This window comes from Carcharhinus amblyrhynchos, chromosome 16, assembly GCF_965287045.1.
Source record: "Carcharhinus amblyrhynchos chromosome 16, sCarAmb.v2.hapA, whole genome shotgun sequence".
Classification (NCBI taxonomy): domain Eukaryota; kingdom Metazoa; phylum Chordata; class Chondrichthyes; order Carcharhiniformes; family Carcharhinidae; genus Carcharhinus; species Carcharhinus amblyrhynchos.
Genome location: NC_137339.1, coordinates 42003023 through 42020027, shown reverse-complemented (window position 1 = coordinate 42020027; position 17005 = coordinate 42003023). Strand labels below are relative to the sequence as shown.

The window sequence follows — 17005 nt, the reverse complement described above, 5'->3', positions numbered from 1 at the left end:
GGTTACATCACTGATTGACGGGTGGGGAAAATCAGAAATCGCAACCCTGCTGGCAGTCCCTCGCACAGAGTGTCTAGGCTCAGGATTCCACCCTTAGAATCCCCAGGCAGGAGAAACAGACTCTTAGTATCTACCATGACAGTTAATTTCCAATTTTTAACAATATACATGCTAATCACTAATTGTCCATCTTCTTAACTGAAAATAACAAGCGTAAATATATCCAAACCTTTCAAATAGTCTCTTCCTCTAGGTAACATTAGTTTTCCATTGCAGCTTGCCTTCTATCTTCTCCTGCCTTCTGTAAATCTGTACAGAAAATTATGGCAAAAAACTGCAAACCAAGGATTTATGCAAACTAGAATCTGTTAATAATAGCCAAAATCTTCTCCTCACGTGCAGCTGGGATTTTCCAGTACTGCTAAGAGTGAATGGAGTTTTGGCTGAAATGTCAAATTTTCCGTCCTCGCTTGCAACAGGTCCCACTACGGATGAGATTGGAGAATGCTACCCAGTATCTGGAATGCTAATTTAAAAATGAATTCACAGTATATGCGTGTCATCGGGAAAGCCAGCATTTACTGCCCATCCCTAGCAAGTGTAGTGAGCCACTATCTTGAACTGCTATTGTCCTTGAAGAGTGAGTCCGGTGGGCCGGTTAGCTCAGGTGGTTAGAGCGTGGTGTTGATAACGCCAAGATTGTGAGTTCAAGGATATTTTGGCCTTGGAGGGAGTGCAGAGGAGGTTTACTAGGCTGATGCCGGAGTTGAGGGGGTTGAGCTATGAGGAGAGGCTGAATAAATTAGGCTTGTACTCGTTAGAGTTTAGAAGAATGAGGGGAGATCTCATTGAGACGTATAAGATGATGAATGGGATGGATAGGATAGAGGTGGAGAGACTCTTCCCGCTCAGAAAGGATAGTAGGACTAGGGGGCACGGCCTCAAGATAAAGGGGGGGTGGTTTAGAACGGAGTTGAGGAGGAACTTCTTTACTCAAAAGGTGGTGAATCTCTGGAATTCTCTGCTCGTTGAAGTGGTGGAGGCTACCTCGCTAAATATTTTTAAGACGCGGGTTGATGGGTTTTTGGTAAGAGAGGGGATTAAGGGTTATGGGGAGAGGGCGGGAATGTGGAACTGAGCCAAGACAGATCAGCCATGATCTTATTGAATGGCGGGGCAGGCTCGAAGGGCTAGATGGCCTACTCCTGCTCCTATTTCTTATGTTCTTATGTTCTTAATCCCCGCACTGGCCACCTGTGTCTGCGGCTCCTGGCGTCCTCAGTGGGAATCGTTTTTGGGCGGCACGGTAGCACAGTGGTTAGCACTGCTGTTTCAAAGCTCCAGGGACCTGGGTTTGATTCCCAGTTTAGGTCACTATCTGTGTGGAGTTTGCACATTCTCCTCGTGTTTGCATGGATTTCCTCCAGGTGCTCCGGTTTCCTCACACAGTCCAAAAGATGTGCGGGTTAAGTGCATTTGCCATGCTAAAATTGCCCCTTAGAGTCCTGAGATGCATTGGTTACAGGGGTTAGCGGTTAAATATGTGGGGATATAGGGATAGGATCTGGATGGTATTGTGGTCGATGCAGACTTGATGGGCCAAATGGCCTCTTCTGCATTGTAGGTTTTCTATGATTCGATGAGTCCACCCACAATGCTGTTCAGGGAGTAGTTCCAGGGTTCTAACGTGACAATGAAGGAATGAAGGTATAGATCCAAGTCTGGATGGAGCATGACATGAAAGGAAATTTGTAGGTAGTGGTATTCCCATGCAGCTATTGCTCTAGTGTTGAGGTTACGTGTCACTGTCGAAGGAGCCTCGGCAGGTTGTTGCAGTGCATCTTGTCCATGATGCACACTACTACTACAGACCTGGGTGGAGTGAATGTTTAAGGTGATGGCTGGGGTGTTCATCAGACAGGCTGCTTTGTTTTGGATCATATCAAGATTCTTGAGCACTACTGGTGCTGTACTCATGCAGGCAAGTAGAGACTATTCCATTACACTCCTGATTTGTATCTTGTGGATAGTGGACAGGCTTCCGGGTGTCAGAAGATGAACTACTGGCCAAGGATCTCCCAGCTTTTGACTTGTTCTTGTAGAATTTATAATGTAGTATTAAATGACGGTCCAGTTCAGTTTGTGGTTAATGGTAATCCCTAGGATGTTGATAGTGAAGGATTCAGAGACAGTGATGCCATTGAATGTCAAGGGGAGATGTCTAGATTCTTTCTTGTTGGAGAGAGTCATTGCCTGGTATGGTAAGAATGTTACTTGCCATTTAACAGCTCAAGCCTGAATGTTGTCCAGGTACCCTGAGGTATTCCCATAGCAGCATCCTGGGACTGAGATGATAGGCCTTCAGCAACCACAACTACCTTTCTTTGTGCCAAATATGACTCTAACCAGTGGAGAGTTTTCCCCCTTGATTCACATTGATTCCAGTTTTCTTTGGCACCTTGATGCCACACTTGGTCAAATGCTGTTTTGATGTCAGTTGCTCAAACTTTTTTTTTAAGTGCCCAGAAAAGGACAAAATATATTTTGAATGTCTAATCTGCCATTCAGTGTTAGTTCTAATGTGCAAAAGAATAGAAGTCATCTGTTCTTTTTATTTCAGAAAATCATTTAACATTAACACACTGCCCTCAGTAATAAAATTGTATTTTACTGTGTGTGAACTATTTTAAAGTATAATGAATAACATTATGTGTGGTTGCCCATGACCAGTTTAACAGTTTCATATGAGGCTTAATGGACCATTGCCAGTTGTAAAGTGAACTCTTGTTTATTGAATTTAATATTGAGCTACCCTGAATTAATCTTGTGGAATTAGGGCAGATCCCAAATTAGCCAGAGGCAGTGAACATGATGAGGAGTCATGCAACCTACCTAAAAGACATGAATGGAATAGATCCTCTGTTTTGGGTTATCCCTTATCTGTAATCTTTCTCATTGAGATTTAGATTTTGGATTAAAGGAATGAAGGCACTACAAATCCATCCAGATGGTGCAGGAAGAGTGTAACTTTAAATAGACTGTTCATTTGCACAGCTTTTAAGAAGGTGGGAAATGCCACCTATAGATTTTTTAAATTCATTCATAGGACATGGGTGTCGCTGGCTGGCCAGTATTTATTGCCCACCCTTAATTGGCCTTGGAGGGCAGTTGAGAGTCAACCACATTGCTGTGGCCCTGGAGTCACATGTAGACCAGACCAGGCAAGGACGGCAGATTTCCTTCCCTAAAGAACATTAGTGAACCAAATGGGTTTTTCCGACAATCAACAATGGTTTCATGGTCGTTGGTAGAATCTTAATTCCATATATTTTATTGAATTCAAATGTCACCTACTGCCATGGAGGGTTTTGAACCCGGGTCCCCGGAACATTAACTGAGTTTCTGGATTAATTAGTGATAATACCACTAGGCCATCATCTGCAAATGGTTATGTACCCATTTTGGTGATTATAAAGAAAAACATTTTAAACATTTGTAAAAATTATTCTATCAAAAGTATACACACAGATACTTAATTTACATTATTTCACAATCCTTATGGGAGGGCACATTGATGCCTTAGTTGCGCATGTTGGGAACTATGTATCTATAAGATTTGAATCAGGTTGGCCGAGATTACTGGGGTTCAGTTGAGCATAAGATCTTCTGTCTAACAGGATTTCCACAAGAAAGCATATCTAGGCAAATAACATTGCATTTCTTTGACTTTTAACCTTGAATTTAACCCTGAAAATTGTCAGGTGATGCACTTTGGAAGGAGTAGTTTGATAAGGAAGTATCCAATAAGTGACATGACACTTGGTAGTTCTATGGAATAAAGGGACCTTGGCGTCTTTGTCCATAGATTTCTGAAGATGGAAGGGCATGTTGGTAGGGTGATGAAAAATACGTACCTTTATCAATCAAGATATGGATTACAAAATCAAGAAGTCATGTAGGAGTTGTGTAACATTTTGGTGAGTCCACAGCTAGAGTACTGTGTGCAATTCTGATTGGCACATTTTAGGAAGGATGTCGTTGCACTGGAGAGAGTGCATTGGAGATTCACTCGGATGCTGCCAGGGATGGAACATCTAAGTTATGAAGAGAGGTTGGATAGTTGGTTACATTGGAGCAGACAAGACTGAGGGGCGACCTGATTAAAGTGTTCAAGATTATGATGAGCGTGGTCAGAGTGGATAGGGAGCCGCTGTTCCCCTTAATTGAAAGGTCAGTCACGAGAGGACACAGGGTGAGGGGCAGGAGGTTTACGGGGGATGTGAGGAAATACTTTTTTTATCCAGCGATGGGGATGGTCTGGAATGCTTTGGCTGGGAAAGTGTTTGAAAAGTACCTGGATGAGCATTTGGCATGTCATAACATTCAAGGCTATGAACCAAATGCTGGAAAATGGGATTAGGTGGGAGGTTAGGTGTTTCTCCCACATCAGTCAGACTCAGTGGGCTGAAAGGCCTCTTCTACATTGTATGATTCTATGATTCTAATGGCTAATTTCATTTGGGCCAACACAAACCACATATATTTTATATAATTTATCCTTGGATGTAACAGTTAAAACCTGTGGCAAATGGAAAACAATGGGGCAGATTTTTTCCACCCAAGGGTAGGAGACAGAGTTTGGGACTGTTACAGAGCTTTGAATGCAGCTGTGGTTCGGCACAAGTAGTTACTCTTTGTGATGTTCTTGGGGCACCACCTTATTTGGCCCAGAGATAGGGTGGCTATTCGATTGAGGAGGTGAAATCTCGAAGCTGGAGGCCTAAACAGTGATCATACGACTCCAAAGGAAAAGCCAGTTGAAATAGATACTAAGTGAGAGAGAGGGTGCCTCCAAATGGATGTGGTCTCTCTCTCCTTTTTTCAATTTTAAAATAATGGATCTTGCAGCCAGACCATTGCTTATATATGTTAGGTTGGAAGGGGAGGGTACATAGCGGCCTGTGGCTGCCCATGAATGCAGGCAGGGAAGATGGGTTTTGAAGGAAAGCTGCCTCCAGGTATCCAAACAGGCCTCAGAGACCTGTAAAAATTTGCAAGCCGACTGGAAAGTCCCAGACAGCCTCCTTTTAATTGACCTCAATTGATTCTTATTGAGCTGTATTGGCTACCCACTGCATGATAGCCCTTTCGCCCTCGTCCTACCTCTGTAATGACCTAACCCATAGGCAGAATGAAATTGGGAGTTGCCATGCCAGCGGCGGGGCTATTTTTAGCTCCTAACTGCCGAAGTTTCCGACCCAATTAAGGGCTCAGAGGTCAACTCCTGGCTTCTGAGATTGTGTGTAACCGTTAGAGCGTCAGTGAAGATTAAATGCTTGCTTTTGTTCACTTGCTCAAATTTGGTGTGTATAGAAGTTTATGGGTGGATCTGATTGCGATAGCTAGAAGGAGAAAAGGATTTGATAGGCCAGATACAGATAAAGAATGAGGGATTATAATCTTAAAATTAGAACTTGGCCATTCAGGGGAAAAATTAGAAATATTTTTTCATTCAATGGATGGTAGGAATCTGGAATTCTCCCTTTCAAAAGTCTGTGGGAGCTTGGATAGGTGGAGCCTTCAAGATTACAGTCGACATATTTTTGTTAAATGCGGAAATCGGGAATTTGAAACAGGCAGTTAAAGGGAGTTGTGGTACAGTTCAAGCATGATCACATTGAGTAATGGATCAGGATTAGGATTCAGGACTGGGATAGAGTGTCTTCCCTCTATCCCTATGTTACTTGGGAGGTTGTAGGTTGGAATTATCCGGCCGTTCATGTCTCGTCGCTGCTGCAAACCAGCCCGGAAAATTTAGCGCTTAGGCGAATCTGTGTTCACAGCAGCAGGACCAGAGAATCCCGCTGGTGTGAACAGCTGGAAAATTTTGGCCATATTGTTGCAGGCAGGACTGTCTAGTTCTGAAAAGATGCCTCAAAGACGGAAGTTTACAATTCTTGCCAGCCTAAAGACCTTTTGAACCCATCAGTGTAAACTCGGTTTGTGAGTTTATTGCCTTCATTATACAAACTAAAGAACAATTACAGATATGGACTGAAGGTTCTCCATCTGGAAAGTTGTTCAAGTTTGCAGTATCCAAATTCTATTCAATTACAATAAACCATTCAGTGGGGAGCTAGAAGTAACCCAGTTCAGTAAATCATTGTATTATGGAAATACTAAAATAGAGTGAACATGTGAGTAGTTTCATTTTTGAGTCCTTGCTGGCATTTTCCAAGATTGATGTGTGATATTCGTGAGAATAAAAAGATTGCAGGACTATGGGTAGAAGTAGAGGAATGGGACAAATTTGACAACACTTGGATGGACTGATTGATCATCTTCTGAACCAAAGTGTTCTGGACATGCTATTGTGAAACATCAGCAGGTTAAAGTCGAATAGGTTTATTTGGAATCATGAGCTTTCAGATTTCCATAAGCTTGTGATTCCAAATAAACCTGTTGGACTTTAACTTGGTGTTGTGAGACTTCTAATTGTGCCCATCACAGTCCATCTCCACCTCATTGTGAAACATGCTAAAGCTACTTCATGCCAGTGCCTCGATTTTCTGAGCATAATACTTGGTCAAAAAATTCCTTGGTGCATAAAGATTGGTGAACAAAGATTGTGTTGGGTTTGAGGTGTTCTTGGAAGCCTGTTACAACACTCAAATTTTTCCAAAATTTTTCCAAACCTGTGCTTTCAGCAACCTTTTGAGCTCCACCCGAACAGCTGCGCAGGGGCATAGTTAGCGATTTGAGGTTTGTAAACACCAACTGATCCCGTTCAGCGTTGCCCAGGAAACCAAACATCTCTGGCCCACTGCCCCTGGGGTTCAAACACAGGCGCCAACCTGGTGGATATTGCTGTGCCTACCTCGCCTGTCCTTGGGATAAGCATAGAAAAACAAAATGTGTTGGCTGGATGAGACAAAATAATGGCCAATGGCTTTCCAATCCATTTCTTCAACGCTGTCTAGATGTGTTCAAACATTTGATGAGTCTCATAAGTTTCTGTAGATCTAATGCAGCTTCCTTAATCTGTGTTCTATTGTTGCCATCCAGTAAGCCAAAAAAGCTCTTACTTTGTCAGTGCTGTATTGCAGTACTTGGATTGTATCACAAGAGTTCACTAAAGCATTTACTATCTAATTAATTCAAACTGGTCCAATTACAATTATCTAATAATTCAAATTAAGCACTAGATTCCCATTTTCTAGTGTTATTTATACTGCTTAATTAAAACTGTGTGGCAATTGTAATTTGTAGTTCAGAAAAGCACTTTGAATTGTCAGTTGTGTACTATGTAAAGTGGTGGTTAAGATGTTGATGCCAATATACCAAATGGAATCTATTGTCCTTTTTTAAAAGAGAAAATGCTCTTCATCTTGTATATCCCTTCTTACCTCGTTTCAGATACTATGTGCAGTTGCGTAAAGAAGAACTATCTTTTCAGCGCCTCAATTTTGGGGACGTGAGCGAGCAGTTGGGCTTAACTCCGAATGTGATTTACTTGTCAGATGGTAACGCAAGCGTACACAAGGAGGTGGGAAACAAATCCTTCACTGTGATCACAAAGAAAAACTGCTACTTGTAAGTAACTTTTCATTTTGTGTGCGCCACATTAGTAAACCAACTTGATAAAGTCAGCAGCAATCATTTTCTGCTCGGAGCTCTCCAGAGTAATATTTCACTCTCAGCTATGTTCAATCCTACCAAAGAGGCATTAGAGAATTTTAAAATACATTCTACTGAATAGAAACTGGATACCTTGGCTCTGATGGGACAAATGAAGGAACCAAGTGCTACATGAGGTCAACAGACTTATGTGCTGTCTATCATTTTATTTTTGTATTAGTTAAGTCCTTGACTTGTTGGTTCTGTTGCTGTGTACTGAGTACAATAAAAGGTTACTACATGGATAGAGCCATATCCACTGAGGAGAAGGTAATCCCTTTCTGGAAATTAGGAGTGATGGTTTTAAGATAAAGTCAATAGTTTCAGTGTGTTCCCGTACAGAAATATTCAATAACTGTAATGGGTATTAGAGCACCCATCATTTCAGTGAGGTTCCTGTCAAGACTAATACTTTCGCTCACGAGAAATCTATTCCATTTATTAAAGTTTGAGGAATCTCGTCCCATTTTCTCTAAGCTTCAGCCACCTTGTAGCATCTATTCTTGAAGGTGCAGAGTAACTGGAGCTCCTCCTCATTTAAATTGCACTATAAAATTTCAGTTTGAGTTGATGAAACTTGCAAAGCACTCAAACTCTTATCACTGTCATTCAATGACAGTGTTTCAGTTAAATTTGTCTTCATTACTCTAAGTTCTGAAGAAAAGTCACTTGTACTTGAAAAGTTAATTCTGTTTTTCTCCCTCTACGGATACTGCCAGAACTGCTGAGTATTTCTAGTGTTTTCTTATTTTATTCCATACTCTTCTTTGCTGTTTGTACTCTTTGTTTCACTCCCAGCAGGGAAGTCTCAGTGCAGCTTTATAAAACATTGGTTAGGCTACAGATGGGATAGTCTGTGCAGTTCTGGTCACCACACTATCAGAAAGACATCATTGCACTGGAGAGAGTGCAGAGGAAATTCACCAGGTTGTCTCGGATGGCAAGTTTCAGCTCTGAGAAGAGACTGGATAGGCTGGGTTTGTTTTCCCTGGAACAGAGGAGGCTGAGGGGAGATCTAATAGAGGTATACAAAATTATGAGAGGCATAGATAGGGTGGATTATAAGAATCTTTTCCTCATGGCAGAGGTGTCTTAGGGCATAGACCTAAGGTGAGGAGTCAGTGGTTTAGAGGGGATGTGAGGAAAAATCTCTTCATTGGAAATTTGGAACATGCTGCTTGAGAGGGAGGATGGAGACAGATATTCTCACAACATTTAAGAAGCATCTGAACAAGCCCGTAGATCACCAATGTATAGTGGGCTGTGAACCAAATGCTGGTAAATGGGACCAGTAGAGATGGAATTTGATGGTTATCATGGACATGGTGGACTTGAAGGGCCTGTTTCTGTGCAGTATGATTCTAACTCTATGATATTCCAGCACTAAAGATTATTCCTGATCAAAAATAACTTACTGCAGTTCACGTAGTTTACCCAGTGTGGCTTGAAACATTTCAGGAGACAGTGTTAGGCCACTTTGGACATACAATTGAATAAAACTTAGATGACTGTTTAACAGCACCACCTTTTGACAAAAACTTGAAAATGACACTATCTCCAAAGGGAATATATATGAACAGTTCTTTGGAAAATTCAATTTCTTTGATATAATTCTGTGATATAAAACTTCAGCACAAGGGGGATCCTGGCAATATCATTCATTTAAGCATACATGGTGTTGTTAAAACTGAACTCAACTGTACAAGTTGTTGAGTTCATCAGCTCAATAAATAATGATTCATGCAGTGCTAGGGATCTAGATCACCATGGTGTAATTCTACAGTGCAAATTTCTCTGGGTTCTTTCAGTGGAACATAGTGAATATTCTATGTCATGGTGACACCATGATTGACCAAATAGATGGTGTTGCCATGGAATTCTCTGTAGGCCCAGCTCTCTCAAACATCTTTGTTGGTTTCCATGAGAAACTTGTCTTTGATGGAATGATATCTAACCTCCTACCTCTTGCATATTTCTGATGTGGTTGATATGTTTGCTAGGTTCAAATCCATGGCTGCATATAATAATTTCCTTACATATCTTCTCAAGCTCAAATTCACCTTTGAAATGCAGCAGTCAAATTAACTGTGTTTCCTTGACATTCTAGTTGAGAAGTCTACTGCATGCCTACTTTCACTGGTCAATATACATGTTTGGACTTTTACAGTTCCATACACCAGAAGATTGGCCTTCTTGGCAATCTTGTAATTAAGACATGAACCAGTAGCTCGCCAGGCAAATTTGGGCAAATTGAAGCCATCCTGTGGGATAATGGCTACGCTGATCAGATTATTTTGTGCTGTGTACTGCGCAAACTCATGAAGGGGCTTAAGGCCCTGAAAAGTTCCCAGTCCGTCTCAGATTACCCTGGAAGGGCAATGTATTACAAAAATAATGAGCACCAGGTGAATCTAGCTGTTTCACACTGCTACTATGCAGTAGAAACATGAGTGATACCAGAGAGGCAAGGTAAGAGAGAAAGGTACGAATATGGGAAATGATAAAGAGACCATGACAGGAAGGGACAGATAGGACAAGTCTAACAGTAAATCAGCAGACAAGGCCAGATATTATAAAGTTATTAAAAGGACAAAACTTCAGGCTTTGTATCCAAATGCACATAGCATTTGAATCAAAACGAAAGGACTGATAACATAAATAGAAATTAGTAAGTATGATCTGAAAGTTATTACAGAGACATGGCTACAAGATGATATAGAAACATAGAAATTAGGAACAGGACCATTTGGTCCTTCGAGCCTGCTCTGTCATTCAACATAATCATAGCTGATCCTATTTCTCAGCACAATACTGCACCTCTCCCCCTATACTCCTTGACACCTTTAGTGTCTAGAAATCTATTTCCACCTTAAATATATTCAGTGATTTGGCCTCCACAGCCTTCTGTGATAGGGAATTCCACAAGGTCACCACCTTCTGAGTGAAGAAGTTTCTCCTCATCTCAGGCCTAAATGGTCTACCTTGTATCCTGAGACTGTAACCTCCCCACAGCCAAAGGAAACAACATCCCTGCATCCAGTCTGTTGAGCTGTGTCAAAATTTTGTACACTTCAATGGGTCACCTCTCATTCTTCTAAATTCTAGCTAATAAAGGCCTAGTCGATCCAATCTCTCCTCATACAACAATCTTGCCAATCCAGGAATCAGCCTGGTGAAGCTTTGCTGCATTCCCTCTTTGGCAAGTTTATCTTTTCTTAGATAAGGAGACCAAAACTGCACACAGCACTCCAGGTGTGTGCTTACAAATGCCCTATACAGCTGCAGTAAGACATCCTTGCTTCTGTACTCGAGTCCTCTTGTAATGAAGACCAACATACCATTTGCCTTCCTAATTGCTTGCTGTAGCTGCGTGCATGCTGACTGGTGTACTAGCACACTCGGATCCCTTTGTACATTTCCCAGTCTCACCGTTTGAGTAATAGTCTGCCATTCTGTTTCTCTGCCTGAAGTTGGTAACTTCATTTTTCCATGTTAAACTGCATCTGCCGTGTATTTTCCTCCTCACTAATTTTTTTCAAAAGCTTTCTAAAAATCCAAATGCACCATATCTACTGGCTCACCTTTATCTTTTCTACTAGTTACATCCTTAAAAAAAAACTCCAGTAGATTTGCTAAACATGATTTCCCTTTCACAAATCGATGTTCATTTTGTCTAATCCTTTTGACATCCTTTTAAGGCTCCTGTTATCTCATCTTTTGTAACAAACTCTTAACATTTTTCCTATTACTGATGTTAAGCTGTCTGGTCTGTAATTCTCTGTTTCTTCCCTCCTTTTTTAAATAGCAGGATTACATTTGTCACACTTCAATCCCAGAATCTACAGAATTCTGGAAGATGACAACTAATACATCCCCTGTTTCTAAAGCCACTTCGTTTGGTGCCCTGGGGTGTAGGCAATCAGGCTCTTGTACCTTGAAGAGTGATATATAGGAAGGACAGGAAGTTGGATGGGTAGATCTGTTAATATTAGCATATTAGAGAGGGATGACTTAAGTTCGGGAAATCAGGATGTAGAGACAGTGAGGGTTGAGATGAAAAACTATAAAGGCAGGAGGACACTTGTGGGAATGGCGTACAGGCCCTTCAATCGTGACTACATAATAGAACAGAGTATAAAAGAAGAGGTAATGGAAGCTTATCGGAAGGTACTGTAATAATCATGGGAGATTTTAATCTGCATAAAGATTGGAGGAATCAGATGGGCAAAGGAGTTCATAGAACATTTTTGGGATAGTTTCTTAGAGGACATTCTGGAGGCAACCAGAGGACAGGCTATACTAGACCTGGTATTGTGCAATGACATAGGATTAATTGATAACCTCATTGTGAATGCACACATATGTAGCAGCGATTATAGTGTGCTTGAGTTTACATTCAGTTTGAGGGAGAGAAGAGTGCATCCAAGACGAGTATTTTAAATTTAAATAAGGGCAATTATGAGGGAATGAAAGCAGAGCCAACTAAAGTGAACTGGAAAACATGCTCAAGGGATTGATCATTGTAGATTGATAGAGATTGACCAGTAGGGACAGACATTTAAAGGGATATTTCAGAATATACAGAATAAACACTTTCCAATGAGAAAGAAAAATTCCAAAGGAAGGGCCGGCCATCTGTGATTAACTAAAAATATTAAAGATAGTAGTAAGCGGCGCATATAAATTTCAATGCCAGCCTGAAGATAGGTATGTAGACTGAATGTCACAAACACTGGCAGATCATACTAAATAGCATGTACTTCCGCTGCTCATGACAGGCAAGGTACAGACCGTACCCAACCAGCCTGTGCTTCCAAAACTCAAAACACAGTGGTAAGACAAAATTTGCTAAGTAGTCCTCAGTGTGCTAAGAATGTGTACTGACAATCAATTTAAAATTACCTCGCGGTGTGGCACATTTGCGTGTACCGGAAGCTACGTATATTAATACACAAGATCCTGTTCTTTGCAGACAGAAAGAGCAGGCACACACATTCCACCTGTTTCAGCTAAACAAATTCTTGGGGCAGTGCTTTGACCAATCAGAGTCAAGCTGCATGGTTTAAATTTAAATCAGTGCCGGATAGTGAGCTGTCAGTCGTTATCATCAAATGGTGCGTTCTCCATGGCAACACCTGAACCAATCAGAGTTCACTTGTGAACCAATTAGCACTCTCTTTTACAGTAGGAATGTGTAACTTCTGTTGGATTTGTATTCTTGCAAAATGTCCTGATGAGTGCAAGATTAAAAGCTTCAACAAATTGTGTCTTTTTTTCAGCAAGATTCTACTGAGTGTGTATTAAAACATTGAACAAAACTACTGAATGCATCAAGAACCCTGGTGCTTTTCCTATTTCTGGTCCCTTATTCTCTCCTCCTGTTTCAAACCTCTCTCAATCATGCATGATATTTTCCCCCTTTCAAGATACACCAGCTAATTCACCAAACAATTACAGTAAGGTCCCAGTAAAATGATAATGCTCACTGGTGGCATCTGGTTACAAATATTGCCTGATATATATGCAGTATGAATCACTAAAATTAAGAGCAGCAGCAATATAATGCAGTGTTAATTTGTATGCACTCTATAGATGATCCCACTGTGACTGTTAAACAAACCTGAGAGTACAAATTTTACTTTATCAGCATTGTGCAACATTGTTAACTTGACAGAAAAATATCCCATTAGTTATTTGTAACATCGTGCAGACAATTTCAGTGACTGCCTCAGCCTGCAGGAGGATGTTCTGAAAATGACAGTAAATTCATATTTGAGGGAAATATTCAATATTTGTGGTGGGGGAAGGGGGAGACCTGTTCAAACACAGTCGTTCATTGATCGCAGGACCTAGCATTGAGAAGTAGGAGGGGCCCACTGAGAACCATACCCTTGCCCTTTCTCTCCCCCTCCTCTAGTCAGCAATCCCCACTCCTTGTGGCCCCCATTCCACTCTCACTGATAGCTTGGGTTTCTCACCCTCTGATGGGGCTGCCACCACTTCTGTTTGATCTGACAGGCATGTGAGAGAGGATAATAGCTCTCAGGAGGAAGGAACTGATGAGAATTTAATTCCAGCAGGCCTTGTCCAACAGAAGTGATGCAGGCTCCTGCCAGTTTAGCTGATGGGCAAGACCCCATCGCCAACATTAAAATTTTCCTTTTATGTGTATTATACTCATCAGAGTGGAAATAAAAATATTTGAAACCGCAGATAGCTTTGCTGTGAGTGAAGATCGAGCATTAATTCATTAAGGAAGACAGGAAGTGAGTCTACATCCTGTTTTGCTGTACTCCTGGTTTTCATAGAGTCCCTACAGTACAGAAAGAGGCCAATCAGCCCATCAAGCCTGCACTGACAATAATCCCACCCAGGTCCATAACTCTTGTGTATTTACCTTGCTAATCCTCCTGACATGAATGGGCAATTTAGCACGGCTAATCCACCTAACCCCCACATCTTTGGACTGTGGAGGAAACCGGAGGAAATCCATGCAGAGACAGGGAGAAGGTGCAAACTCCACACAGACAGTGACCTGAGAACAGAATTGAACCCAGGTCCCTGGCACAGTGAGGCAGCAGTGCTAACCATTGTGTTACCATGTGTTTTCATTTTCTTACTTTTTTTTGATGTGGCCCAAAATACTCAAACCTGGTATACCAACCCAATATGTCATCAGAATTGTGTCTCCTTTAAGACACAATCCAAAATTCACCTACTATTTATTTGTTGATTTAAAATTAACAATGGATCCAGCATGATTTGCCATTTGTGGAAGAGAATCACAAATTTATAGCACCCTTTGTGAGTAGAAGTCTTTCCTAATTTTAGTTCTGATACGCCTAGTTTTAGGCTATGTCCCTTAGTCCTCGACTTCCCAACAGAAGTAGCTTCTCTCTATCAACCCTGAGGGGAATTAGCACCCATTCTAATATTTATGGAGGAAGATAAGTCACATTAATAACTGTGCCCAGTGAAAGGGTTAACAGAGACAAATCACAAAAGCCTACACAATGTTTAACACCAAAATAGTTAGCAGCTAGTTCCAGATACCTGACCCCTCAGATAACGAAGAGAGAAAGATACTATTGCTGGGAGAAGGCCTTTAAATCATGCATTGGACAAGGGGGTGATCCATGTTCTAATAACCAGACACAGTTGGAATGCCTAAAGATAGGGGAAAACAATACTCAGTTGAGGCAAGTAAAAACCTCACGTCAGTTGGATATGATAATTAAGCAGAGAAAAGGTGATTGTGATTGGTTTCAAAAACTGTACTTTTATATGATGTAATCTTTTATGATTGGATGGAGACAACTCCTGTTCTTTTTTATTGGTATATATTCATTACTTGTAATCGAAGCTGAGACTTTAATTGCCTATGTATTTCTGAATATTTCACCCTGAACGGTTTGAATGATTTAATTCAGAGTCCTGTAGCTATAGTTTTTTTTTAATAAATCATCTTCAACCACTATTATTTTGTCTGGCTACTTGAGGGGAAGAATGGTTTCAAATACAATAAGAAAACCATTGTAACAGCCCCTACCATCCCCATCAGTTCCCATTAATATATTGAAAACATTGATCATACCACCCCTCAATTTTCTAAGTGTCAGGGAATACAACCCACTGTGCAATTCTTCTCATAGTTTTTGACTCCTGAAGTCCTGGTATCATCCTGGTAGCTTGTACTGTCCACTGCCTCCAAAACCACCATATTTTTATTAAAATGTGACACCTTGAACTGCTCTTATATCCTAAGAGTGATCTAACTTTAGCTTTGTATATCTAAACATAACTTCTAACACTTTCTATACTCGGCCTCTAGATACCTCAAATATGTGCAAGTCACCATATAACTAGGGCACGTCTTTCTTAAGCCATTTCTTTCAAGAAATGTCTATGAGACTTTGCACATAATAGTTCATTCATTTTTTTCTTAATCTTAGATTCCGAATACCAGTCGCTAACCAGTTGCAACATACGGAAGATTTAACCAAATGCCGGGATGAGTGGATTGATGCTATTGATAAGTGCTGTCTGCACTGGAAGCGTTTATCACAATCACAACTTCTTTTGGAAAATAACTTGCTTGATGTTTTATCAGATGTACCATCCACAAAGGAGCCTACAGATCAAACCATGTTAAAACGACCTGATTCACCTACAGACTCAAAACAGGAAGATGAAGAAGAACAAAAAGAGGATGCAGAAAAAGAGGCAGAGGGGGAAGAAAGAACAGGACTTACTTCAGCAGTTAAGAAAGTCACTGTAGAATCACCTTTAGAAAGGGTTGCACAGAAAGATGCAGAAGAAGAGGCAGAGGAGGGAAAAGGAACAGATGTCACTTCAGCAGTTAAGAAAGCGACTGCAGAATCACCTTCAGAGAGGTTCGCTCCTCCCCCTGTCATCCCTCATCTTCCTGAAACAACTCTACCTCCCTCTCATCTACCGGCATCAGCTAGTCCTGTACCTCCTCCACTTTCATCACCAGCTAGTCCTGTACCTCCTCCACTTTCATCACCAACTAGTCCTGTGCCACCTCCATTACCGGCACCAGCTTGCCCTGTACCTCCTGCACTACGGACACCAACTAGTCCTGCGCCTCCTCCTCTACCGGCACCAGTTCGTTCTGGACCTCCTCCACTACCAGCACCGGCTATTCCTGCACCTCCTCCACTCTTACCGAAGAAATCGAGAAGCAGTCTGAAGAAGATGAAAGCATTCCATTGGGATGTAGTTGCCCCAGAAAAGGTCAGTGGTTTCAATAAACCCTGTTATCTCTTATTGTTGCACTGTTGTGTTTAATCTAATCAGCAGCTGTGTCGAGGGATTTGAAGACGTGATTTCAACACTACCTTACTGTTAATGTAGTAAAGAGGGATGATATTTTGGAGGGGGCATCAAATGAAGCTTTGCAGGTAGAGCTTAGGAATAAAAAAGGGGCAACCACATTGTTAAGTGTTGATTATATAGACACCCCACCCCCAGGTAGTCAGCGGGATATTGATGAGCAAATATGTACTCAGGTGTGTAAAACAATAACAAGAGGGTTATTATATCAGGTGATTTCAACTTTCCTAACATTAGTTGGGATGTACATAGTGTTAAAGGCTTTGATGGAGTAGATTTCTTGAAATCAATATGTGGAAGGTCCAACAAGGGAAGGAGCTGTGCTGGATCTGATTCTGTAGAATGAAGCTGGACTGGTAATTAAGATGATGTTGGGGGAGCATTTTAGTGATAGTGATCACAACATGGTACCATTTAAGCTTGTTATGGACAAGGAAAGAGACAAGCTGCAAAAATAATTTTGGATTGAGGG

At 41.2% G+C, this 17005-nt stretch overlaps 1 protein-coding gene across 1 annotated transcript in view; it reads left to right on the top strand.

Annotated features, from left to right (window-relative positions):
• LOC145353970 (uncharacterized) overlaps positions 1-17005 on the top strand; it is a 108045-nt gene that overhangs the window by 27461 nt on the left and 63579 nt on the right. The window contains exons 6-7 of the mRNA XM_080205018.1: positions 7417-7593; positions 15630-16434. Of these exons, the coding sequence (XP_080061144.1) occupies positions 7417-7593; positions 15630-16434 (982 nt within the window). The remainder of the gene's footprint in view (positions 1-7416; positions 7594-15629; positions 16435-17005) is intronic.